Raw genomic sequence first — 26057 nt, 5'->3', positions numbered from 1 at the left:
TCTCCATGACCTATTTATACCCAGGACTGTATCTATAACAAGGGGGCATCCTCTACGTCTAGAGGAAAGAAGGTTTCTACACCAGCACAGATGGGGGTTCTTTACTGTAAGAGCAGTGAGACTGTGGAATTCTCTCCCGGAAGAGGTGGTCATGGGGAACTCTGTAAAAGAATTTAAAATGGAGAATAACAACATCGCTGGATATATATACTAGATTTATAGGGACAGAACGTTGATCCAGGGATTTATTCTGATGCCATATTTGGAGGTCGGAAGGAATTTTTACCTCTAGTATGAGGGTTTTTTGCCTTCCTCTGGATCAACTCAGTAGGGACTCATTAGGGATATAGGTTGAACTTGATGGATTCTGGTCTTTTTTCAACCTTATGAACTATGTTACTAAGAAAACATTAGCGGCTGTATACTACAGAGAAAATTAAGTACTGGAAGGTTTAAGATTATTTAATAGAAGTAATTTACAAATCTGTTTAACTTTCTGGCACCAGGTGATTGTTTCTACTATAGCAATGTAGTAAAAACTGGAAAAAAAATAAAAAATAAATAAATTTAAAAAAAAAATAAAAAAAAAAAACTACACAAATAAAAAAAAAAAAGAAAAGAAAAACGAAAACCAAAAAGTTAATAAAAATTAAGCTATAAGATATATGAACCCCAAAATGGTGGCATTAAAAGCTGCATGTACTAGTGCTTTACAATTCCGTTCCAATCTTCGTCCCTGCTCCTGTGCTTAGACTGGGGGGTGGCGTACCCTTCCAAAATAAATTGCAGTAGAAAGAAGTATCCAGCGCCGGGAAGGCAGGTAAAATCCGTAGTTTTATTGTGACATCTGAATAAAATGGGTACACAGGAGCGTAGTCGCCACGGGCGACTACGCTCCTGTGTACCCATTTTATTCAGATGTCACAATAAAGCTACGGATTTTACCTGCCTTCCCGGCGCTGGATATTCTGGCGCATGTCCCCAGGACCCAATATGGCACATTTTTATGTACATTGTATGGAAAGCCATAAAGTTTAATGGGGGACATTTATCAAAACCTGTGCAGAGGAAAAGTTGCCCAGTTGCCCATAGCAACCAATCAGATCGCTGCTTTCATTTTGCATAGACCTTTATTAAAAATGAAAGCAGTGATCTGATTGGTTGCTATGGGCAACTGGACAACTTTTCCTCTGGACAAGTTTTGATAAATCTCCCTCATAGTATTTCTCTATATCCTAGGTCTCTAAACTGTGGACCTCCAGCTGTTGCAAAACTCCAAGCATCAGCTGGAGGGCCACAGTTTGGAGACCACTACCCTCTATGAAGACTACTATAGAGTCTGGTTTGACAGCATAGCCTGCTCTGACCACTATAAGCCAACAAGGGCAGTAGTGATCTATTGCAGCTTTGGATGTGACTATATTTATAATCTAGATAATATTAGACAGTCCCTCATCCTGGTACTTTATCTATTGCAGCTTTGGCTGTGACTACATTTATTATCTAGATAACATTACACAGCTCCTCATCCTGGTACTTTATCTATTGCAGCTTTGGCTGTGACTATATTTATTATCTAGAAAACATTAGACAGCTCCTCAACCTGGAACTTTATCTATTGCAGCTTTGGCTGTGACTATATTATGTAGATAACATTAGACACTCCCTCATCCTGGTACTTTATCTATTGCAGCTTTGGCTGTGATTATATTATGTAGATAACATTAGACAGCTCCTCAACCTGGTACTTTATCTATTGCAGCTTTGGCTGTGATTATATTATGTAGATAACATTAGACACTCCCTCATCCTGGTAATTTATCTATTGCAGCTTTGGCTGTGACTATATTTATAATCTAGATAACATTAGACAGTCCCTCATCCTGGTACTTTAAATATTGCAGCTTGGGCTGTGACTATTTTATTATGTAGATAACATTAGACAGTCCCTCATCCTGTCCTTTACCTCTGTCTCCTCAGTTTTCGGTTCCCCGTCTCCATCGTCGCACAGGTCGATGAAGATGTTCTTCTCTATCGCTTTGCTGGGGGTCTTGTCTATAAACCATCCAGGTCCTGAGTTTTTCATTTCCGAGGTTTTCGCTGTCGCCTCTGCGGGGGTCGCTTTGTGTGGAGCGGGGGTGCTGGTGTGTGGAGCCTCATCTTTGGAGGGGGTCTCCAAGGGGGACTCAGGATTTCCTTTCCGGTACAATGAGAGCAAAGAGCTGTTCATGTGATTGGAGGACTGAGAACAAAGAGAAAGAGTGTAAGCTCTTATATACAGGGTCCTCTCTCCTGTATAGTGTAATCTCTTATAGACAGGGTCCTCTCTCCTGTATAGTGTAATCTCTTATAGACAGGGTCCTCTCTCTCCTGTAGAGTGTAAGCTCTTATATACAGGGACCTCTCTTTCTCCTGTAGAGTGTAAGCCCTTATATACAGGGCCCTCTCTCCTGTAGAGTGTAATCTCTTATATACAGGGTCCTCTCTTTCTCCTGTAGAGTGTAAGCTCTTATATACAGGGTCCTCTCTCCTGTATAGTGTAATCTCTTATATACAGGGTCCTCTCTCCTGCAGAGTGTAAGCTCTTATATACAGGGTCCTCTCTCTCCTGTAGAGTGTAAGCTCTTATATACAGGGTCCTCTCTCCTGTATAGTGTAATCTCTTATAGACAGGGTCCTCTCTCTCCTGTAGAGTGTAAGCTCTTATATACAGGGACCTCTCTTTCTCCTGTAGAGTGTAAGCCCTTATATACAGGGCCCTCTCTCCTGTAGAGTGTAATCTCTTATATACAGGGTCCTCTCTCCTGCAGAGTGTAAGCTCTTATATACAGGGTCCTCTCTCCTGTATAGTGTAATCTCTTATAGACAGGGTCCTCTCTCCTGTATAGTGTAATCTCTTATAGACAGGGTCCTCTCTCTCCTGTAGAGTGTAAGCTCTTATATACAGGGACCTCTCTTTCTCCTGTAGAGTGTAAGCCCTTATATACAGGGCCCTCTCTCCTGTAGAGTGTAATCTCTTATATACAGGGTCCTCTCTTTCTCCTGTAGAGTGTAAGCTCTTATATACAGGGTCCTCTCTCCTGTATAGTGTAATCTCTTATATACAGGGTCCTCTCTCCTGCAGAGTGTAAGCTCTTATATACAGGGTCCTCTCTCTCCTGTAGAGTGTAAGCTCTTATATACAGGGTCCTCTCTCCTGTATAGTGTAATCTCTTATAGACAGGGTCCTCTCTCTCCTGTAGAGTGTAAGCTCTTATATACAGGGACCTCTCTTTCTCCTGTAGAGTGTAAGCCCTTATATACAGGGCCCTCTCTCCTGTAGAGTGTAATCTCTTATATACAGGGTCCTCTCTTTCTCCTGTAGAGTGTAAGCTCTTATATACAGGGTCCTCTCTCCTGTATAGTGTAATCTCTTATATACAGGGTCCTCTCTCCTGCAGAGTGTAAGCTCTTATATACAGGGTCCTCTCTCTCCTGTAGAGTGTAAGCTCTTATATACAGGGTCCTCTCTCCTGTGAAGTGTAAGCTCTTATATACAGGGTCCTCTCTCTCCTGTAGAGTGTAAGCTCTTATATACAGGGTCCTCTCTCCTGTATAGTGTAAGCTCTTATATACAGGGTCCTCTCTCCTGTAGAGTGTAATCTCTTATATACAGGGACCTCTCTCCTGTGAAGTGTAAGCTCTTATATACAGGGTCCTCTCTCCTGTAGAGTGTAAGCTCTTATATACAGGGTCCTCTCTCCTGTAGAGTGTAATCTCTTATATACAGGGTCCTCTCTCTCCTGTAGAGTGTAAGCTCTTATATACAGGGTCCTCTCTCTCCTGTATAGTGTAAGCTCCTATATACAGGGTCCTCTCTCCTGTAGAGTGTAATCTCTTATATACAGCTTCCTCTCTCCTGTAGAGTGTAATCTCTTATATACAGCTTCCTCTCTCCTGTATAGTGTAATCTCTTATATACAGGGTCCTCTCTCCTGTAGAGTGTAAGCTCTTATATACAGGGTCCTCTCTCTCTCTCCTGTAGAGTGTAAGCTCTTATATACAGGGTCCTCTCTCTCTCCTGTAGAGTGTAAGCTCTTATATACAGGGTCCTCTCTCCTGTAGAGTGTAAGCTCTTATATACAGGGTCCTCTCTCCTGTAGAGTGTAAGCTCTTATATACAGGGTCCTCTCTCTCCTGTAGAGTGTAAGCTCTTATATACAGGGTCCTCTCTCTCCTGTAGAGTGTAAGCTCTTATATACAGGGTCCTCTCTCCTGTAGAGTGTAAGCTCTTATATACAGGGTCCTCTCTCTCCTGTAGAGTATAAGCTCTTATATACAGGATCCTCTCTCTCCTGTAGAGTGTAATCTCTTATATACAGGGTCCTCTGTCCTGTAGAGTGTAAGCTCTTATATACAGGGTCCTCTCTCTCTCCTGTATAGTGTAAGCTCTTATATACAGGGTCCTCTCTCTCCTGTAGAGTGTAAGCTCTTATATACAGGGTCCTCTCTCTCCTGTAGAGTGTAAGCTCTTATATACAGGATCCTCTCTCCTGTAGAGTGTAAGCTCTTATATACAGGGTCCTGTCTCCTGTAGAGTGTAAGCTCTTATATACAGGGTCCTCTCTCCTGTAGAGTGTAAGCTCTTATATACAGGGTCCTCTCTCCTGTAGAGTGTAATCTCTTATATACAGGGTCCTCTCTCCTGTAGAGTGTAATCTCTTATATACAGGGTCCTCTCTCTCCTGTAGAGTGTAAGCTCTTATATACAGAGTCCTCTCTCCTGTGAAGTGTAAGCTCTTATATACAGGGTCCTCTCTCTCCTGTAGAGTGTAAGCTCTTATATACAGGGTCCTCTCTCCTGTAGAGTGTAATCTCTTATATACTGGGTCCTCTCTCTCCTGTAGAGTGTAAGCTCTTATATACAGGGACCTCTCTCCTGTAGAGTGTAAGCTCTTATATACAGGGTCCTCTCTCCTGTAGAGTGTAATCTCTTATATACAGGGTCCTCTCTCTCCTGTAGAGTGTAAGCTCTTATATACAGGGTCCTCTCTCCTGTAGAGTGTAAGCTCTTATATACAGGATCCTCTCTCTCCTGTAGAGTGTAAGCTCTTATATACAGGATCCTCTCTCCTGTAGAGTGTAAGCTCTTATATACAGGGTCCTGTCTCCTGTAGAGTGTAAGCTCTTATATACAGGGTCCTCTCTCCTGTAGAGTGTAAGCTCTTATATACAGGGTCCTCTCTCCTGTAGAGTGTAAGCTCTTATATACAGGGTCCTCTCTCTCCTGTAGAGTGTAATCTCTTATATACAGGGTCCTCTCTCCTGTATAGTGTAATCTCTTATATACAGGGTCCTCTCTCTCCTGTATAGTGTAATATCTTATATACAGGGTCCTCTCTCTCCTGTAGAGTGTAAGCTCTTATATACAGGGTCCTCTCTCCTGTAGAGTGTAAGCTCTTATATACAGGGTCCTCTCTCTCCTGTATAGTGTAAGCTCTTATATACAGGGTCCTCTCTCTCCTGTATAGTGTAATCTCTTACATACAGGGTCCTCTCTCCTGTATAGTGTAATCTCTTATACACAGGGTCCTCTCTCTTCTGTAGAGTGTAATCTCTTATATACAGGGTCCTCTCTCTCCTGTAGAGTGTAATCTCTTATATACAGGGTCCTCTCTCCTGTAGAGTGTAAGCTCTTATATACAGGGTCCTCTCTCTCTCCTGTATAGTGTAAGCTCTTATATACAGGGTCCTCTCTCTCCTGTAGAGTGTAAGCTCTTATATACAGGATCCTCTCTCCTGTAGAGTGTAAGCTCTTATATACAGGGTCCTGTCTCCTGTAGAGTGTAAGCTCTTATATACAGGGTCCTCTCTCCTGTAGAGTGTAAGCTCTTATATACAGGGTCCTCTCTCCTGTAGAGTGTAATCTCTTATATACAGGGTCCTCTCTCTCCTGTAGAGTGTAAGCTCTTATATACAGGGTCCTCTCTCCTGTAGAGTGTAAGCTCTTATATACAGGGTCCTCTCTCTCCTGTAGAGTATAAGCTCTTATATACAGGATCCTCTCTCTCCTGTAGAGTGTAATCTCTTATATACAGGGTCCTCTGTCCTGTAGAGTGTAAGCTCTTATATACAGGGTCCTCTCTCTCTCCTGTATAGTGTAAGCTCTTATATACAGGGTCCTCTCTCTCCTGTAGAGTGTAAGCTCTTATATACAGGGTCCTCTCTCTCCTGTAGAGTGTAAGCTCTTATATACAGGATCCTCTCTCCTGTAGAGTGTAAGCTCTTATATACAGGGTCCTGTCTCCTGTAGAGTGTAAGCTCTTATGTACAGGGTCCTCTCTCCTGTAGAGTGTAAGCTCTTATATACAGGGTCCTCTCTCCTGTAGAGTGTAATCTCTTATATACAGGGTCCTCTCTCCTGTAGAGTGTAATCTCTTATATACAGGGTCCTCTCTCTCCTGTAGAGTGTAAGCTCTTATATACAGAGTCCTCTCTCCTGTGAAGTGTAAGCTCTTATATACAGGGTCCTCTCTCTCCTGTAGAGTGTAAGCTCTTATATACAGGGTCCTCTCTCCTGTAGAGTGTAATCTCTTATATACTGGGTCCTCTCTCTCCTGTAGAGTGTAAGCTCTTATATACAGGGACCTCTCTCCTGTAGAGTGTAAGCTCTTATATACAGGGTCCTCTCTCCTGTAGAGTGTAATCTCTTATATACAGGGTCCTCTCTCTCCTGTAGAGTGTAAGCTCTTATATACAGGGTCCTCTCTCCTGTAGAGTGTAAGCTCTTATATACAGGATCCTCTCTCTCCTGTAGAGTGTAAGCTCTTATATACAGGATCCTCTCTCCTGTAGAGTGTAAGCTCTTATATACAGGGTCCTGTCTCCTGTAGAGTGTAAGCTCTTATATACAGGGTCCTCTCTCCTGTAGAGTGTAAGCTCTTATATACAGGGTCCTCTCTCCTGTAGAGTGTAAGCTCTTATATACAGGGTCCTCTCTCTCCTGTAGAGTGTAATCTCTTATATACAGGGTCCTCTCTCCTGTATAGTGTAATCTCTTATATACAGGGTCCTCTCTCTCCTGTATAGTGTAATATCTTATATACAGGGTCCTCTCTCTCCTGTAGAGTGTAAGCTCTTATATACAGGGTCCTCTCTCCTGTAGAGTGTAAGCTCTTATATACAGGGTCCTCTCTCTCCTGTATAGTGTAAGCTCTTATATACAGGGTCCTCTCTCTCCTGTATAGTGTAATCTCTTACATACAGGGTCCTCTCTCCTGTATAGTGTAATCTCTTATACACAGGGTCCTCTCTCTTCTGTAGAGTGTAATCTCTTATATACAGGGTCCTCTCTCTCCTGTAGAGTGTAATCTCTTATATACAGGGTCCTCTCTCCTGTAGAGTGTAAGCTCTTATATACAGGGTCCTCTCTCTCTCCTGTATAGTGTAAGCTCTTATATACAGGGTCCTCTCTCTCCTGTAGAGTGTAAGCTCTTATATACAGGATCCTCTCTCCTGTAGAGTGTAAGCTCTTATATACAGGGTCCTGTCTCCTGTAGAGTGTAAGCTCTTATATACAGGGTCCTCTCTCCTGTAGAGTGTAAGCTCTTATATACAGGGTCCTCTCTCCTGTAGAGTGTAATCTCTTATATACAGGGTCCTCTCTCTCCTGTAGAGTGTAAGCTCTTATATACAGGGTCCTCTCTCCTGTGAAGTGTAAGCTCTTATATACAGGGTCCTCTCTCTCCTGTAGAGTGTAAGCTCTTATATACAGGGTCCTCTCTCCTGTAGGGTGTAATCTCATATATACTGGGTCCTCTCTCTCCTGTAGAGTGTAAGCTCTTATATACAGGATCCTCTCTCCTGTAGAGTGTAAGCTCTTATATACAGGGTCCTCTCTCCTGTAGAGTGTAAGCTCTTATATACAGGGTCCTGTCTCCTGTAGAGTGTAAGCTCTTATATACAGGGTCCTCTCTCTCCTGTAGAGTGTAAGCTCTTATATACAGGGACCTCTCTCCTGTAGAGTGTAAGCTCTTATATACAGGGTCCTGTCTCCTGTAGAGTGTAAGCTCTTATATACAGGGTCCTCTCTCCTGTAGAGTGTAAGCTCTTATATACAGGGTCCTCTCTCCTGTAGAGTGTAAGCTCTTATATACAGGGTCCTCTCTCCTGTAGAGTGTAAGCTCTTATATACAGGGTCCTCTCTCCTGTATAGTGTAATCTCTTATATACAGGGTCCTCTCTCTCCTGTAGAGTGTAAGCTCTTATATACAGGGTCCTCTCTCTCCTGTAGAGTGTAAGCTCTTATATACAGGGTCCTCTCTCTCCTGTAGAGTGTAAGCTCTTATATACAGGGTCCTCTCTCTCCTGTAGAGTGTAAGCTCTTATATACAGGGTCCTCTCTCTCCTGTAGAGTGTAAGCTCTTATATACAGGGTCCTCTCTCTCCTGTAGAGTGTAATCTCTTATATACAGGGTCCTCTCTCTCCTGTAGAGTGTAAGCTCTTATATACAGGGTCCTCTCTCCTGTATAGTGTAATCTCTTATATACAGGGTCCTCTCTCTCCTGTAGAGTGTAAGCTCTTATATACAGGGTCCTCTCTCCTGTAGAGTGTAAGCTCTTATATACAGGGTCCTCTCTCTCCTGTAGAGTGTAAGCTCTTATATACAGAGTCCTCTCTCCTGTAGAGTGTAAGCTCTTATATACAGGGTCCTCTCTCTCCTGTAGAGTGTAAGCTCTTATATACAGGGTCCTCTCTCTCCTGTAGAGTGTAAGCTCTTATATACAGGGTCCTCTCTCTCCTGTAGAGTGTAATCTCTTATATACAGGGTCCTCTCTCTCCTGTAGAGTGTAAGCTCTTATATACAGGGTCCTCTCTCCTGTGAAGTGTAAGCTCTTATATACAGGGTCCTCTCTCTCCTGTAGAGTGTAAGCTCTTATATACAGGGTCCTCTCTCCTGTAGAGTGTAATCTCTTATATACTGGGTCCTCTCTCTCCTGTAGAGTGTAAGCTCTTATATACAGGATCCTCTCTCCTGTAGAGTGTAAGCTCTTATATACAGGGTCCTCTCTCCTGTAGAGTGTAAGCTCTTATATACAGGGTCCTGTCTCCTGTAGAGTGTAAGCTCTTATATACAGGGTCCTCTCTCCTGTATAGTGTAATCTCTTATATACAGGGTCCTCTCTCTCCTGTAGAGTGTAAGCTCTTATATACAGGGTCCTCTCTCTCCTGTAGAGTGTAAGCTCTTATATACAGGGTCCTCTCTCTCCTGTAGAGTGTAAGCTCTTATATACAGGGTCCTCTCTCTCCTGTAGAGTGTAAGCTCTTATATACAGGGTCCTCTCTCTCCTGTAGAGTGTAATCTCTTATATACAGGGTCCTCTCTCTCCTGTAGAGTGTAAGCTCTTATATACAGGGTCCTCTCTCCTGTAGAGTGTAAGCTCTTATATACAGGGTCCTCTCTCCTGTATAGTGTAATCTCTTATATACAGGGTCCTCTCTCTCCTGTAGAGTGTAAGCTCTTATATACAGGGTCCTCTCTCTCCTGTAGAGTGTAAGCTCTTATATACAGGGTCCTCTCTCTCCTGTAGAGTGTAAGCTCTTATATACAGGGTCCTCTCTCTCCTGTAGAGTGTAAGCTCTTATATACAGGGTCCTCTCTCTCCTGTAGAGTGTAATCTCTTATATACAGGGTCCTCTCTCTCCTGTAGAGTGTAAGCTCTTATATACAGGGTCCTCTCTCCTGTAGAGTGTAATCTCTTATATACAGGGTCCTCTCTCCTGTAGAGTGTAATCTCTTATATACAGGGTCCTCTCTCTCCTGTAGAGTGTAAGCTCTTATATACAGGGTCCTCTCTCTCCTGTAGAGTGTAAGCTCTTATATACAGGGTCCTCTCTCCTGTAGAGTGTAATCTCTTATATACAGGGTCCTCTCTCCTGTAGAGTGTAATCTCTTATATACAGGGTCCTCTCTCCTGTAGAGTGTAAGCTCTTATATACAGGGTCCTCTCTCTCCTGTAGAGTGTAATCTCTTATATACAGGGTCCTCTCTCTCCTGTAGAGTGTAATCTCTTATATACAGGGTCCTCTCTCTCCTGTAGAGTGTAATCTCTTATATACAGGGTCCTCTCTCTCCTGTAGAGTGTAAGCTCTTATATACAGGGTCCTCTCTCCTGTAGAGTGTAATCTCTTATATACAGGGTCCTCTCTCTCCTGTAGAGTGTAAGCTCTTATATACAGGGTCCTCTCTCCTGTAGAGTGTAAGCTCTTATATACAGAGTCCTCTCTCCTGTAGAGTGTAAGCTCTTATATACAGGGTCCTCTCTCTCCTGTAGAGTGTAAGCTCTTATATACAGGGTCCTCTCTCCTGTAGAGTGTAAGCTCTTATATACAGGGTCCTCTCTCTCCTGTAGAGTGTAAGCTCTTATATACAGGGTCCTCTCTCCTGTAGAGTGTAAGCTCTTATATACAGGGTCCTCTCTCTCCTGTGAAGTGTAAGCTCTTATATACAGGGTCCTCTCTCCTGTAGAGTGTAAGCTCTTATATACAGAGTCCTCTCTCCTGTAGAGTGTAATCTCTTATATACAGGGTCCTCTCTCTCCTGTAGAGTGTAATCTCTTATATACAGGGTCCTCTCTCCTGTAGAGTGTAAGCTCTTATATACAGAGTCCTCTCTCCTGTAGAGTGTAAGCTCTTATATACAGGGTCCTCTCTCTCCTGTAGAGTGTAAGCTCTTATATACAGGGTCCTCTCTCCTGTAGAGTGTAAGCTCTTATATACAGGGTCCTCTCTCCTGTAGAGTGTAAGCTCTTATATACAGGGTCCTCTCTCTCCTGTAGAGTGTAATCTCTTATATACAGGGTCCTCTCTCCTGTAGAGTGTAAGCTCTTATATACAGAGTCCTCTCTCCTGTAGAGTGTAAGCTCTTATATACAGGGTCCTCTCTCTCCTGTAGAGTGTAATCTCTTATATACAGGGTCCTCTCTCCTGTAGAGTGTAAGCTCTTATATACAGAGTCCTCTCTCCTGTAGAGTGTAAGCTCTTATATACAGGGTCCTCTCTCTCCTGTAGAGTGTAAGCTCTTATATACAGGGTCCTCTCTCTCCTGTAGAGTGTAAGCTCTTATATACAGGGTCCTCTCTCTCCTGTGAAGTGTAATCTCTTATATACAGAGTCCTCTCTCCTGTAGAGTGTAAGCTCTTATATACAGGGTCCTCTCTCTCCTGTAGAGTGTAAGCTCTTATATACAGGGTCCTCTCTCCTGTAGAGTGTAAGCTCTTATGTACAGGGTCCTCTCTCCTGTAGAGTGTAAGCTCTTATATACAGGGTCCTCTCTCTCCTGTAGAGTGTAATCTCTTATATACAGGGTCCTCTCTCTCCTGTAGAGTGTAAGCTCTTATATACAGGGTCCTCTCTCTCCTGTGAAGTGTAATCTCTTATATACAGAGTCCTCTCTCCTGTAGAGTGTAAGCTCTTATATACAGGGTCCTCTCTCTCCTGTAGAGTGTAAGCTCTTATATACAGGGTCCTCTCTCTCCTGTAGAGTGTAAGCTCTTATATACAGGGACCTCTCTCTCCTGTAGAGTGTAAGCTCTTATGTACAGGGTCCTCTCTCTCCTGTAGAGTGTAAGCTCTTATATACAGGGTCCTCTCTCCTGTAGAGTGTAAGCTCTTATGTACAGGGTCCTCTCTCCTGTAGAGTGTAAGCTCTTATATACAGGATCCTCTCTCCTGTAGAGTGTAAGCTCTTATATACAGGGTCCTCTCTCCTGTAGAGTGTAAGCTCTTATGCCCCCCGATCTGTATGTGAGGGGAGCCGGAGTGCCATACAGGAGATCAGGGATGGTCCCAGTGGTCAGGCCCCCCATGATCAGACACTTACAGTGGGACAAAAAAAGTATTTAGTCAGCCACCGATTGTGCAAGTTCTCCCCCTTATAAAGATGAGAGGCTGTAATTGTCATCATAGGTTATAACCTCAACTATGAGAGACATAATGAGAAAAAGAAAATCCATAAAATTACATTGTCTGATTTATTTGCAAATTATGGAGGAAAATAAGTATCTGGTCACCTACAAACAATATTCCTGTTGTATGGGAATTCTATCTTACGCAGCCAATTCATTCCTACGTACTACATCCACTATCTGTATCCCTGACTTAGCCAACTAGGAGGTTCCAGTGTAGGCCCAGATCATAAGCAAAAATAAAAAAAAGTCCGAAGTGATAGAGAAAAGTTGCAATTGCACACACAGACGCGACTTTTGTAAGAAAAAACCCCACTACGAAGCGTGATAAATCTCCTTCAATGTGATTTTATGGATATTTTTTTTCTCATTCTGTCTCTCATAGTTGAGGTATAACCTATGATGGAAATTACAGGCCTCTCATCTTTTTTAAAGGGGTTCTCTGGTGCTTAAACATCTTATCCCCTATTAAAAAGGATAGGGGATAAGATGCCTGATCGGGGGAGTCCCGCCACTGGGGACCCCCGGGATCATGCACGCGGCACCCCCTTTGTAATCAGTCCACGGAGCGTGTTCACTCTGGGTCTGATTACGGGCGACTACAGGGCGGGCGGCATGTGACATCACACTCCGTCCCTCGATGCAAGCCTACGGGAGGGGGCGTGATAGCTATCACGCCCCCTCCCGTAGGCTTGCATTGCGGGACACCTATACGTAGCCTTCATTGGGGGACACCTATACTGATGGGTTTATGCTCTTGCCACTAGGAGACGCTGACACTAGGAAAAAAAAGTCGGCTCCTCCCTGGCAGGATATACCCGCCCACTGGAAGTGAGGTAATCAGTTTTGTCCCCAAGCAGTAGGAGAAGACAACAAAGAAATATGTCCGAAGGACCCGGAAAGGAATCCAAGATAAATAAAAAGAAAAGAAAAGTCCGGACAAAGAATGAAGAAATGGGTCGGTGCGGTGTCCCCCAATGAAGGCTTCGAGAAAGAGAGTTTACAGTGAGAACAAAAAAAAATATCTCCTTTTCTCGGTCGCTCTTCATAGGGGGACACCTATACTGATGGGACGTACCAAAGCAGTCCCCCAGGGAGGGAAAAACAACCAACAGCAAAAGGGGAATCAGTCGCGAGACCGAACCCACTCGTCCGTATGGCCTGCGGATGAAATCCAGGGCAGAGACAACTGAGGCCCATAAACTAAGCTCCCGGAAGAACCCCCGTCTATAGAGAAGGACTAGGACGCCAAGGAAGAGACTGTCCTATGTAGAGACTCCAAAGCCACGGTCCATAAAGAGAGACAAGAAAAGGTCGACTAGGGAGGCAGAAGGGTCGGAACAATTCCGGGAGGAGGTAGGAAAAAACTCCAAGGAACACAGAACCAGACAGAGGGCTAACCCAGCTGGGAAACAAAAATGGACAAAGGCACAGACAAGAGAACCCCATCCAGAATCAACCAAGTCAAGAGAACATGGTGGAAAAAACGCCAGGGAGAGCAGCGAACGTCAGAGCAGAAGGAGAGTACGGAAGGTGGACACCAGAAAAACACTGGAAAAAAGAAGGATGGAGACTGGCTGTGGAGAGGCCTGGAGCAGAAAATCGATGACCAGAAAAGCTGCAGACCAAAAAACCTCCTTCCCCGGGGCCCGTCGCGAGCACCTGGGAGGCGAAAGAAACTCGAGTAATCCGGATGACCGGAACCCCCACCGTCCTGGGAGTATATTGACCTACAAAGGAGGAGACGGAAGGAGTAAGACCAAAAAGGGAGCGGAATGCCCTGAAAAGGGGCATACGGGAACACCGGTGCGTCCGACATGGGAGCTGGAGGCACCCGGGTCATCTGGAAGATGTAAAAATAAAACTGCAAAAAGGGGCATCCCAGAACACAGAAGCAGCTGACACTGGAAAAGGAGGTTCCTGAGTCGCCTGGAAGACGTACACCTGTAGAGTAAGTAAACCCAACGTCCATCAAACGCTCCGGGTGACAAACTTCTACATCTAGACAAGAAGAAGTGCGGTACAAAAAGACCACCCCACAAACGGACCACGGAGAAGTCGGGGCAGGAGAGCTAACCTGCCCGAGACCACAAACCTTCACTAAGGCCCAAAGAACCAGAAGGGCCGACCTAGAAAAGAAGACACGCCACAGCGTACTAGGATAGTGTCCAAGACACGGAGACTAACCAGACATGAACCCCAGCGGTCTGAGTGGACCGTAGCAACATCCCGTCAGGACGGGACGAAGGGGAAAACAAAAGGGAAGGTTACTCCAGAAGACTGTAGTGTCAGTGTAGCGCAACTTACACAGACAAGGAAGGAGAAACAAACCCCTCTAGGGAGATTGCACCGAGGAAAAAGGAGAGCAATGGCAGGACCCAAACAACAGATGGTGCTAGACCGGCTGTCGCTGAGCCACACGTGAGAGCATAAACTCCTCCAACAGAGGAGAGCACCAAGTCTGTATGAGCAGCAGTAGATAACCAAGAAACCTGAAGAGAGCCAGGCTGCAAAAGTCCGCAGCTCAGCTGATTGCTCTCAGCATAAAACAAGGGCCCAGCCAGGTATCCCACCTATATAGAGGAGGAGAAAACAAGGGGTGGTCGCTATGAAGTACAGGCCCAGACCATGCCAAGCATCATGATCCACGTACCCCCTGTGGAAGGGGGATGATCACAATGCACCAGGCACTATAGGAGCAGTAAAATACCGCCCGAAGGTAAGAGGGCAAAGGACTAGGTGGACGTAGTCCCCAGGAACCCTGCAACAACATATCAAGGAATGGAGAAACTAATTTGAGTCCTGACTACAAATGGAAGGAAGAAGCACGCACACCCAAAGCGTTCAGAGGAACACCTCAAGGTGATGTAAGCCTGGACCAGAAGGGCATCAATGGAGCCATTCTGGTCATTTCCTAAGGCAACAGAGCCGGCGTCTGAACCACCTGCACGGGAACCCAGGACAGATACCTGGAAGCATGGGGGGGGGGCTCAAATGACTGCCGCCCCATCATGCCCCATGCCAGAGCAGAGGAGTTTGACCGCCTAAACCTGTAGAAACAAGATCACAGGAAGGCCCGAGGCACACCCCACAGAAAAAAAGGGAAGATTGACTCTACACGAGCAGAGTGGCCTAGCATAAGTAGGGACACAGACGTGGTTACCGCACGATAGTAGAGGATACCAAGACTACAGACGCGAAAGAAACCGCAGACATTCAAAAGTCCGGCAGCATGGTGTCACAACCATGACCCTAGCAGACCGACGTTGCACCCTTAGAGGGGAACAGAGAGTGCTGCTCTTTCTGTGAAGGTCCATGGAACCTGCAGGAAACGCTCACACCCCAGCTCCAAATGGCGGCCCACACCAGGACTGCTGTCGCAGATGCAAGGGATGAAGGATGTATGTGGAGCAGGAAACATGCAGACACAGTCTGACCGGCAAATATAAAAGATCCAATGAAACCACCGAGACTCTCTTTGGAACTTCACCTGGAAAATGAGGCACCGGACTGTAACCGCGGGAGCGGCAAGAATGGGGAAGGTGACCTGGCGGAGTAGAAAACCATACAGATACAGTCTGGCTATCTGGCATAGGGATCATGGCCACACTGGGTGCTGTAGACAGAATCACACACCGAAAGTGGGATACCGGCCTTCAGCCTAGAGAGCAGCAGGCATGTAGGGAGGAACCTGGTAAAGGAGGGAACCCCGCAAATCAGTATGTGGTGTATTGTATAGAGCCCATGGAGCAACATGGGGAGATTCCCTCGTACCTACACCTTGACAGTGGATAACCTGAACTACCGTCTACAGTGTGGGAAGTGTATGGTAGTGGACTCTATGTAGTAGTAGACAATGCAGACAACCATCGGGCTGACTGGTATAGGATTCCTAAATGCTCAGGGACACTCCATCAAACCCCCATACAGAAAGTGGGGTATTGGAGTATGACCAAACTAACAAGCGACCTGTAAGAGACCCAGCAGATGAAAGACTGGCTGACTGTCATCAGTCCCTACAGGGACCCTCATCCAGTACCTACAGGGACCCTCATCCAGAGTCCTTATTCCCGCAGAGAGGTACGGGAGACCTGACCAAGCCCGCGGCAGCCCAGATATGGAAGACAGACAGCGATGGAGACCGTGCAGACAACTTCCAGGCACAGGATAAAAGGGGACAGCCAGATAGGCGAACACTGTGCCCCACTGCCGCATGTGGGAGGGAGGGGAGCCCTGGGACCCCTAGATAGTATCCCTGCCACCTTGGGAGATCGAGGGAGGCTGAGGAGCCACGGAATGCATCCCTGTACCCAGTCTAGAGTCCATAGGACACGTCTATGTACACGTCGCACAGCAGTGGGGTACTGGAACTCCAGCCTCAGATACATCAGGCAGTTATGAGTGACAGGCAGCTGAGGAGACCACGCAGACCACTGTCTGGCTTACTAGTATGGGTCCATAGTAGACAACGAGTCACTCCGTCGGACACCTTGTAGCAGCAGTGGGGGACCGGAGTGCCAGCCACGGACGTGGCAGCTGAGAGATGAGTGACAGGCGAGACTACTGTCCGGCATATCGACATCAGGACCAATCCATACCAACGCAGGGACACTTCCATGGAGGCCTCGCACTAGACAGGAGGATCCAGAGCCCTAGCCGCAGATGCAACAGCCTGTAGAGGAGGGAATCATATTGTATGACACGCCAGAACACTCCCATAATCGGTGACCGGCGGACGTGACCAGAGTTTCCTTAGCATCCGCCAGGAATACTAAATTAAAACTCTTGCAAGGGCACCCGACCAGTGTCTTGCCTCGGCAGGGAGGCCGTGGGCGCGACAGGCATGACATGACATGGCACTCAGGGATAGACACTGAATATATCCCCGACAGTTTCCGAAGGATCGAGAAATCCCTGGCAGTAACCCGCCATGTCGGTGCGCATATGTTCCCTGACAGAGTGAGAACCCTGCAGAAAATAGATACGCCAGAGGCATACCTCAACTGACAATGTAAATAGTCTAAAGCCGGCCACCGTACAGGGTGACTGAAGGAATAAAGCAGCCCCCGATTCCGTCCCTAGAAAAGGGACCCTGCAGATAATAAACTGATAAAAACAGATGTGACAGACCCAAGGCTGTAATAGTGCTTGGTTGCCACAAGGGGGAGCTCAAATAGCAATGAAAAATCCAGGGCGCAATACAATTGATGGCCACCCTCCCTTCCCGGCGCAGCAATTGATGGCCACCCTCCCTTCCCGGCGCTAGAAGAACACCGCCCCCAGAGCCAGCCACAGACTAGGAGAAGCATGGGGGGGGGTTGGCATTTCAGGAAGGGGGCTGGGGAACTGGGTGAAAGACGGACGATTCCTCCCCCACCGGGGAAGCACCTGGCCGCATGGGGAGCACTGAGGGCAGTCGGCCACATGGGACCGGAGACCCGCGGCTGTAGGTCTCCGCCCATAAAGAATGCGGCCAGGACACTGTGCCTGGCCGGAAAGGATAGGAGTAAGCCTGGGACCGGAGACCCGCTGCCTGCAGCTGTAAGAACGCGGCCAGGACATTGTGCCTGACCACAGCAGATAGGAGTAAGCAGGCTGCTGCGCCCACACAAAGAACAAGGTCAGCGTGGGACCGAAGACCCGCTGCCTGCAGCTATAGGTCTATGGTCAGCCTAATAAAGAACGCGGCCAGGACACTGCGCCTGGCTGCACAAGGTGGTAAGCGGGCAGATAACACCCCCACTGGGGAAGTGGACAACCGCGCGGGACCAGAGACTGAAATTGGGGCAGCAGCATAGAGTCTCTGGCCGGGAGGAAGATAACGTGGCCAGGGTACTGTGTCTGGCCGCAATACATGGGCTAGAAATGCGTAGCCCGAAGAGGGGGAAGGTTCACCAGACTGCCCCCTCCACAATGGTGCCAGGGGCCATGAGGGGTCCGGCCCAGCACAGCCGCATGTAATGGCAACTGAGGAGCTGGGCACATGAGAGAAAGGGGACCCCTGGATGAGCAAGAGGTAGGGAGAGGGGGAAGGGGGCTTGTAGTACATACTCACCCACGGCTCCATCTTCTTATACTCACCCTGAAGTCTTCAACCAGCGGCCACGCTGCATCATACCATCATAAGATAGCAGGGCGAGCAGGGGCAGTGAGGGACCAAAGGTACAACCTCCAGGTGCTGGCTGTTGGCGAAAAGGGGATGACGGCCCATACTCTTATGTTCCGTGCCCCTTTGCCGCATATGGGGGAACAGGTAGCGCCATGCTGCTGAACCCCCACCTGAAATAGGGAAACAATAGGGAGATAAAAACCTAATCAAACAGCCCTTACTAGAAAATAATAAAAAAGACCAGGTCTAGGGAGCTCCCAAACCTGTGTCTACCTCCTACTGACACTAAGCTAAGGCCGGGTTCACACCACGTTTTTGCTTACAGTTCCTGTATTAGGTTTTTGATTTTTTTTTTAAACGGATTCCTCAAAACCGGACTAAACTGTATCAAAACGTGTGTACAAATTTTAATCCATATGCGGTTTGAGAAATGATGTCCGGTTGCATCCGTTTTTTAAGAAAAAAACATATACATTTTTAACTTTTCATTCCATTATGAATAAAGTTTCACTTGTTTGATTGAAATTCCAAGAAAAAAAAAAAACTGTGCAAAGTCAAAAACCGTATGGTGCAAACCGGATGGAACCGTACACAGTCTACGCACATACGGTTCTGTATGGTTCCATTCACTCCCATGTTAAAAAAAACTTATACATTTCCATACGGTTTTTCAAGCGGACCAAAAACCGTGGTAGGCTACAGTTTTGGGTAGGGGAAAAAAAACCTGACAAAACCGTACAGGATGCAAAACGGACACAACCTGATGCATCTTTTGGCATACGGTTTTCATTGGAGAGTCAAGGTATACGGTTTTCAATACGGTGCGTATATGGGAACTGTATTGCAAAAACATGGTGTGAACCCAGCCTAAAACTGATTACATCACTTCCAGTGGGCGGGTATATCCTGCCAGGGAGGAGCCAACTTTTTTTCCTAGTGTCAGCGCCTCCTAGTGGCAAGAACATATACCCATCAGTATAGGTGTCCCCCAATGAAGAGCGACCGAGAAATACTTTTTTTGCCCCACTGTATCTGCTATCCTTTGTATAGGGGATACATTTTCCTACATGGGACTACCCCTTTTAAAGGGGTACTCTGGTGAAAAACTTTTTTTTTTTTTTAAATCAATTTTTAAATCAACTGGTGCCAGAAAGTTAAACAGATTTGTAAATTACTTCTATTAAAAAAATCTTAATCCTTCCTGTACTTATTAGCTGCTGAATACTACAGTGGAAATTCTTTTCCGTTTGAAACACAGAGCTCTCTGCTGACATCATGAGCACAGTGCTCTCTGCTGACACCTCTGTCCATTTTAGGAACTGCCCAGAGTAAAAGGAAATCCCCATAGCAAACATATGCTGTTCTGGACAGTTCCTAAAATGGACAGAGATGTCAGCAGAGAGCTCTGTGTTCCAAAAAGAAAAGAATTTCCTCTGTAGTGTTCAGCAGCTAATAGGTACAGGAAGGATTAAGATTTTTTAATAGAAGTCATTTACAAATCTGTTTAACTTTCTGGCACCTGTTGATTTAAAAAAAAAAAAATAAATAAATAAAAAAAAAGTTTTTCACCGGAGTACCCCTTTAAGAGGCCGAGAAGGTTCCAAAAGCATTCTACATGGTTAGCAAATAAAACCTGTTCCAAAACCAGCAACAAGGTCTATACTGCCCCCAATCAGCCATCCTCAACACATATAACACTATATAGCAGTGGTCTCCAACCTGCGGACCTCCAGATGTTGCAAAACTACAACTCCCAGCATGCCCGGACAGCCGTTGGCTGTCCGGGCATGCTGGGAGTTGTAGTTTTGCAACATCTGGAGGTCCGCAGGTTGGAGACCACTGCTATATAGTGTCACCTTCATCTTCCACAACCTTATTCTCTACAGCAGTACTCACCGGCTGATCTGTAAAGTCATCTGTGTCTGAGGAGTCATCAGAAGGACTGTCAAGATCTCTGAATAAGAGAAAAGGAGCAGGAGAAGGATTTACTACATCTGCACCCATTCACACGGGGGAATTTTTTGCGGGATGTCCGCCGGAAAATTTCCAGTGGGTGCCAGCAGAACATGGCAGCACTAGGACCCGCTCGGAAAAGTGCCTTCTCCATAGCAGACAATGCACTTCCGAGGGGAGGCTAGAATAGGAATTTCAACTGCAGATGTTTCTGCAGCGGAATTTCCGCCGTGTGCGTGGTGCAGCAGAATTCCACTGAAAACAATAGGACTCTGCTGCAGTGGAATTTCCTAGTGGAATTTTTTCGGAAATTCTTCTGTGTGAACATGGCCTTAGATACGACGTGAATGTGGTAGTCTACTAGCTGGAGCTCTTTAGGTGATGTGAAAGTATAATCCCCAGCATGCAATGACAGTCACAGGAAAGTGGGAGTGGTAGCTTCACACCAACTAAAGAGCCATTAGGCTGCACACCATGGACCTAACAACTAATGCATAGGAAGCCGTCACTGCATGCTGGGAGTTGTAGTTTCACAACAATCTTGGACTGCGTTCAGACACGTCACCTGTCCAGCTAATAGACTACACAGGCCGGTCGTATCATTGCTCGCTTACCCGTCAGCTCCTCTCCTCGCCCGCTTCGCCAAATGCGTTTCCTCCAGAGCCGCAACGTCTTTGTTTTCAGAACAGACAACCTTAAACACTAGAAGAAAGTATAAACCTTAAAAAGGGGTACTCCGGTGGAAATTCTTTTTTTTTTATTTTTTTTTTAAATCAACTGGTGCCAGAAAGTTAAACAGATTTGGAAATTACTTCTATTAAAAAATCTTTATCCTTCCAGTACTTATTAGCAGCAGTATGCTACAGAGGAATTTTTTTTATTTTTTTATTTATTTTTTGAGTTGTCCACAGTGCTCTCTGCTGACACCTGATGCCCATATCAGGAACTGTCGAGAGCAGGAGAAAATCCCCATAGCAAACCTCTCCTGCTTGGGACAGTTCCTGACACGGACAGAGGTGTCAGCAGAGAGCACTGTGGACAAGACAAAAAAGAAATTCAAAAAGAAAAGAATTTCCTCTGCAGCATAGAGCTGCTAATAAATACTCGAAGGGTAAAGATTTGTTAATAGAAGTCTTTTACAAATCTGTTTAACTTTCTGGCACCAGTGGATTTATAAAAAAAATAATAATAATAAATGTTTTCCACCGGAGTACCCCTTTAAGTCCCCGCAAAGCACATAAGAAAATATCACAGTGTAAAAAACGAGCTGCAACCGCTACATACAAACAGAGCATGGCAGCGTTTCTAAGCCAGGGTGCCTCCAGCTGTCGTCAAACTACAACTCCCAGCATGCCCGGACAGCCTTTGGCTGTCCGGGCATGCTGGGAGTTGTAGTTTTGCGACAGCTGGAGGCAAACTGTTGGGATACACTGTTACGACCCTAAGATAGATTAAAGGGGTTATCCAGGAAATTTTTTTTTTATATATGTCAAGTAGCTCCAGAAAGTTAAACAGATTTGTAAATTACTTCTATTAAAAAATCTTAATCCTTTTAGTACTTATGAGCTGCTGAAGTTGAGTTGTTCTTTTCTGTCTATGTAGTCTCTGATGACACCTGTCTCGGGAAACGCCCGGTTTAGAAGCAAATCCCCATAGCAAACCTCTTCTACTCTGTGCAGTTCCCAAGACAAGCAGAGATGTCAGCAAAGAGCACTGTTGCCAGACAGAAAAGAACAACTCAACTTCAGCAGCTGATAATTATTGAAAGGATTAAAAAATTTTAATAGAAGTAATTTACAAATCTGATTAACTTTCTGGAGCCAGTTGATAAAAGAAAAAAAAGTTTTTTTTCCTGGATAACCCTTTTAATGGTTTACAAGATTATATATCTGACCGTCCTGCTGGGCCCCTATATACGTTCCCTCATTGATGTCACCGGAGCGCGCTCACCTTTCTCTACTTGGATCCTAAAGGCGTTTCGTTTTCTTCTTCCATATTCTGCACTGGAAATAAAAATACAAAGAGAAAAAAAAATATATATATTATATATACAAAAATAATAAAAATCCCTCTCACCTCCATTTCTGCACTTAGGGTTCTTCATTGTTCACTCTGTTATCCCCAATGGACATATCGGGGGGCCTCAGCACGGTACCAGAGGGATTTTTATTATTTACATTTGCAGGAGACTTATTGGGGGGGGGGGGGGGGGAACTTAAAGGGGTACTCTGGTGGAAAACTTTTTTATTGTTTTTAAATCACCTGGTGCCAGAAAGTTAAACAGATTTGTAAAATTACTTCTTTTAAAAAAATCCCAATCCTTCCAGTACTTATTAGCTGCTGAATACTGCAGAGGTAATTAATTTTCTTTTTGGAACACAGAGCTCTCTGCTGACATCACGAGCACAGTGCTCTCTGCTGACATCTCTGTCCATTTTAGGAACTGTCCAGAGCAGCATATGTTTGCTATGGGGATCTTCTCCTACTCTGGACAGTTCCTAAAATGGACAGAGAAGTCAGCAGAGAGCACTGTGTTCATGATGTCAGCAGAGAGCTCTGTGTTCCAAAAAGCAAAGAATTTCCTCTGTAGTATTCAGCAGCTAATAAGTACTGGAAGGATTAAGATTTTTTTATAGAAGTAATTTACAAATCTGTTTAACTTTTTTTAAATCAACTGGTGCCATAAAAAGTTTTCCACCGGAGTACCCCTTTAACTAAGTGTTCCCTATCTACCTAATTACCTAACTACTGGAGGATAAAAGGTAAGGGGTTCCCTTCCTGCCTACTAGGAGCTTCTACCTAATGGGGGGGGGGGGGGGGGGGATTTCCCAACCTAACTACTACAGACTTTTTCCTAATAGAGGGGATTATCTACTGACTGGGGGCTTCTACCTAATAGGAGGGATTACCTACTTACCTATTGGGGGAATTCTACCTAATAGGAGGGATTACCTACTTACTTATTGGGGGCTTCTACCTAATAGGTGGGGGGATTACCTAATTACCTATTGGGGGCTTCTACCTAATAGGGGGGGGGGGGGATTACCTACTTACCTATTGGGGGCTTCTACCTAATTGAGGGGGTGGCGGTGGGGGGTTTGCACTGTGGTCTTATAGAACATGTACGTGTATCCCCTCCTTTATGTTACCTGTAGGTTCTCTGCAGGTCGGCGGCCACGGCAGAAAGATCCACGTACCCGCCACATTTGTTACTGCTCAAATACTGCAAGAAATAAAGATAAAGTAAAAAGACAGTTCTGGTGGGTTCATTGGGTTAACTGGTTACGGAGTCTGTCATGGCACTTATGGAGCGGAGGTCTGATGGGGACGTTTGAGACCCCCCCCCCCCCCCCCCCCCCCAGGATCGGTTGGGACCCCAGCAACAATAGGTTGCGGGAAACCAGGATAGAGGGGGCGGGGCTTATCTGCTAATAAAAAGGTAGTGGAGCGCTGCTCCGGAGGTGGTGATTCAGCACTGGAAGAAGCATGAACAGCGCCTCCATAATGTCCAGCTGGATGCCACGCAAGAGCCGTATCATAATTTATTTTAAAACCAGCTCCACCACTGTCCTCAGGTTGTGTGTGGTATTACAACTTGGCTCCATTCACTTTAACGGAACTGAGCTGCAATACCACACCCAACCTGAGGACAGGGGTGGTGCTGTTTTGGGCAGTAGTCTGCTCTTTTTCTAATTCCGGATACCCTCTTTAATCCTTATTGGTGTCTAGTAGTTAACCCCTTTGGGTAGGTTCACACAGAGGAATGTCCGTGCAGAATTCCACCAGAATATTCCACACAGACATTCCGCTGCAGCAGAGTTCCATTGAGTTCAATAGGATTCTGCTGCACTGTGCACACTGTGGAAAGTCTGATTCCAGCGTCCACAGAAAGAAAAGACAAGTCTATTCTTACTCGGAAATGCATTGCCGTCTATGAGAGCGGTCCTAGCACCCACCAGACTGTGCAAACTTGCGGAATGTCTGCACCTGTTATCCAGGCGAATGTTCGGCACATTTTCGGCCGTGTGAATATACCCTTTAAAGGGGTTCTCCGGTTCTTCACGCTCCGCCCCTCAATGCAAGCCTACAGGAGGGGGCGTGACAGCTATCACACCCCACACTCCCTCCCATAGACTTGCATTGAGGGGCGGAGGATGACGTCACACGCCGCCGGCCCTGTGGTCGCCGGTAATCAGACCCGGAGCGAACACGCTCCGGGGACTGATTACAAACGGGGTGCTGCGTGCAAGATCCCAGGGGTCCCCAGCGGCGGGACTCCCGCGATCAGGCATCTTATCCCCTATCCAAAGGAAGATGTCTAAGCACCGGAGTTCCCCTTTAAGCACTTTCCATCTAGTGCACAGTACTACTCTGTAGATGTCTGGACCATACAGGAAGCAGATGTAAAGTATGTACAGGAATGTATGTACCAGTAGACCATTGGGGAACTACAACTCCCAGCGCGCAACGAAAGCCACAACAACTCCCAGCATGCAATACAAGCGACTACAACTCCCAGCACACGACGCAAGGCCCCTACAACCCCCAGTGCACAATGACAGCAACTACAACTCCCAGCATGCAATCTAATCCATTCTTTATGACCTTATTCCAGTGTTTCCTAACCAGGGTGCCTCCAGCTGTTGCTAGACTACAACTCCCAGCATGCAATACAATCCATTCTTTATTACCTTATTCCAGTGTTTCCCAACCAGGGTGCCTCCAGCTGTTGCTATACTACAACTCCCAGCATTGCAATACAATCCATTCTTTATGACCTTATTCCAGTGATTCCCAACCAGGGTGCCTCCAGCTGTTGCTAGACTACAACTCCCAGCATGCAATACAATCCATTCTTTATTACCTTATTCCAGTGTTTCCCAACCAGGGTGCCTCCAGCTGTTGCTATACTACAACTCCCAGCATTGCAATACAATCCATTCTTTATGACCTTATTCCAGTGATTCCCAACCAGGGTGCCTCCAGCTGTTGCTAGACTACAACTCTCAGCATGCAATACAATCCATTCTTTATGACCTTATTCCAGTGTTTCCCAACCAGGGTGCCTCCAGCTGTTGCTAGACTACAACTCCCAGCATTGCAATACAATCCATTCTTTATGACCTTATTCCAGTGTTTCCCAACCAGGGTGCCTCCAGCTGTTGCTAGACTACAACTCCCAGCATTGCAATACAATCCATTCTTTATGACCTTATTCCAGTGTTTCCCAACCAGGGTGCCTCCAGCTGTTGCTAGACTACAACTCCCAGCATGCAATGCAATCCATTCTTTATGACCTTATTCCAGTGTTTCCCAACCAGGGTGCCTACAGCTGTTGCTAGACTACAACTCCCAGCATGCAATACATTCCATTCATTATGACCTTATTCCAGTGTTTCACAACCAGGGTGCCTCCAGCTGTTGCTAGACTACAACTCCCAGCATGCAATACAATCCATTCTTTATGACCTTATTCCAGTGTTTCCCAACCAGGGTGCCTCCAGCTGTTGCTAGACTACAACTCCCAGCATGTCCGGACAGCCGAAGGCTGTCCGGGCATGCTGGGAGTTGTAGTCTAGCAACAGCTGGAGGCACCCTCCACTACCTTATTATAACGTCTCACTATGTATAAAATGTTTAATAAAGTTCATTCAGGAGCCTGGCTGTGTGTACAGGGCTCTATCTACCTGTGTCAGCCGCTGCTTCAGCCTCCTGTCTATCCCCGGAGATACCGGACGGATCTTCATCATCTCCCCGGTCCCTGTCTACAGCTCCAGACCCACATGTGAGCCGGGAAGCCTCTCACATAGCTGCCCCCGGCGATGCCTGCACCGTCCGTACACTAGCTATCAGATGGTGCCTTTTCACATAGGTGTCCACGGCACTGCCTGACTGGAGAGGAGTACATAGACCTACATTACATCAGGCCCCAGGGATCCTCACAATAAGATGACACATTGGTGTCCTCGGTATTTGCCTGTTTGGTTTACGCGGCGTTTTTTTTTTTTTTACAAAGCATCACGTGACTGCACTCGCGTCTCTACGGCTC

At 46.0% G+C, this 26057-nt stretch overlaps 1 protein-coding gene across 3 annotated transcripts in view; it reads right to left on the bottom strand.

The window, feature by feature from the left end:
* The window catches only part of NVL (nuclear VCP like), a 102768-nt gene extending 76748 nt beyond the window's left edge, over positions 1-26020 (bottom strand). For 2 of the 3 annotated variants that reach the window (XR_008891728.1, XM_056568464.1), the window contains exons 1-6: positions 25696-26020; positions 23158-23231; positions 21959-22011; positions 20623-20710; positions 19952-20009; positions 1967-2242 (exon numbers count right to left, since the gene is read on the bottom strand). Coding sequence is in view for 2 of the 3 variants with exons in the window: in XM_056568464.1 (XP_056424439.1) it covers positions 1967-2242; positions 19952-20009; positions 20623-20710; positions 21959-22011; positions 23158-23231; positions 25696-25758 (612 nt within the window). In the remaining variant the exon portion in view is untranslated. The remainder of the gene's footprint in view (positions 1-1966; positions 2243-19951; positions 20010-20622; positions 20711-21958; positions 22012-23157; positions 23232-25695) is intronic. The other variant, XM_056568463.1, reaches the window with a different exon arrangement.
* Positions 26021-26057: the final 37 nt, after the last annotated feature.

The sequence above is a fragment of the Hyla sarda genome, chromosome 3 (assembly GCF_029499605.1).
Source record: "Hyla sarda isolate aHylSar1 chromosome 3, aHylSar1.hap1, whole genome shotgun sequence".
Taxonomy (NCBI): Eukaryota; Metazoa; Chordata; class Amphibia; order Anura; family Hylidae; genus Hyla; species Hyla sarda.
This window is presented reverse-complemented; position numbering and strand designations above follow the sequence as displayed.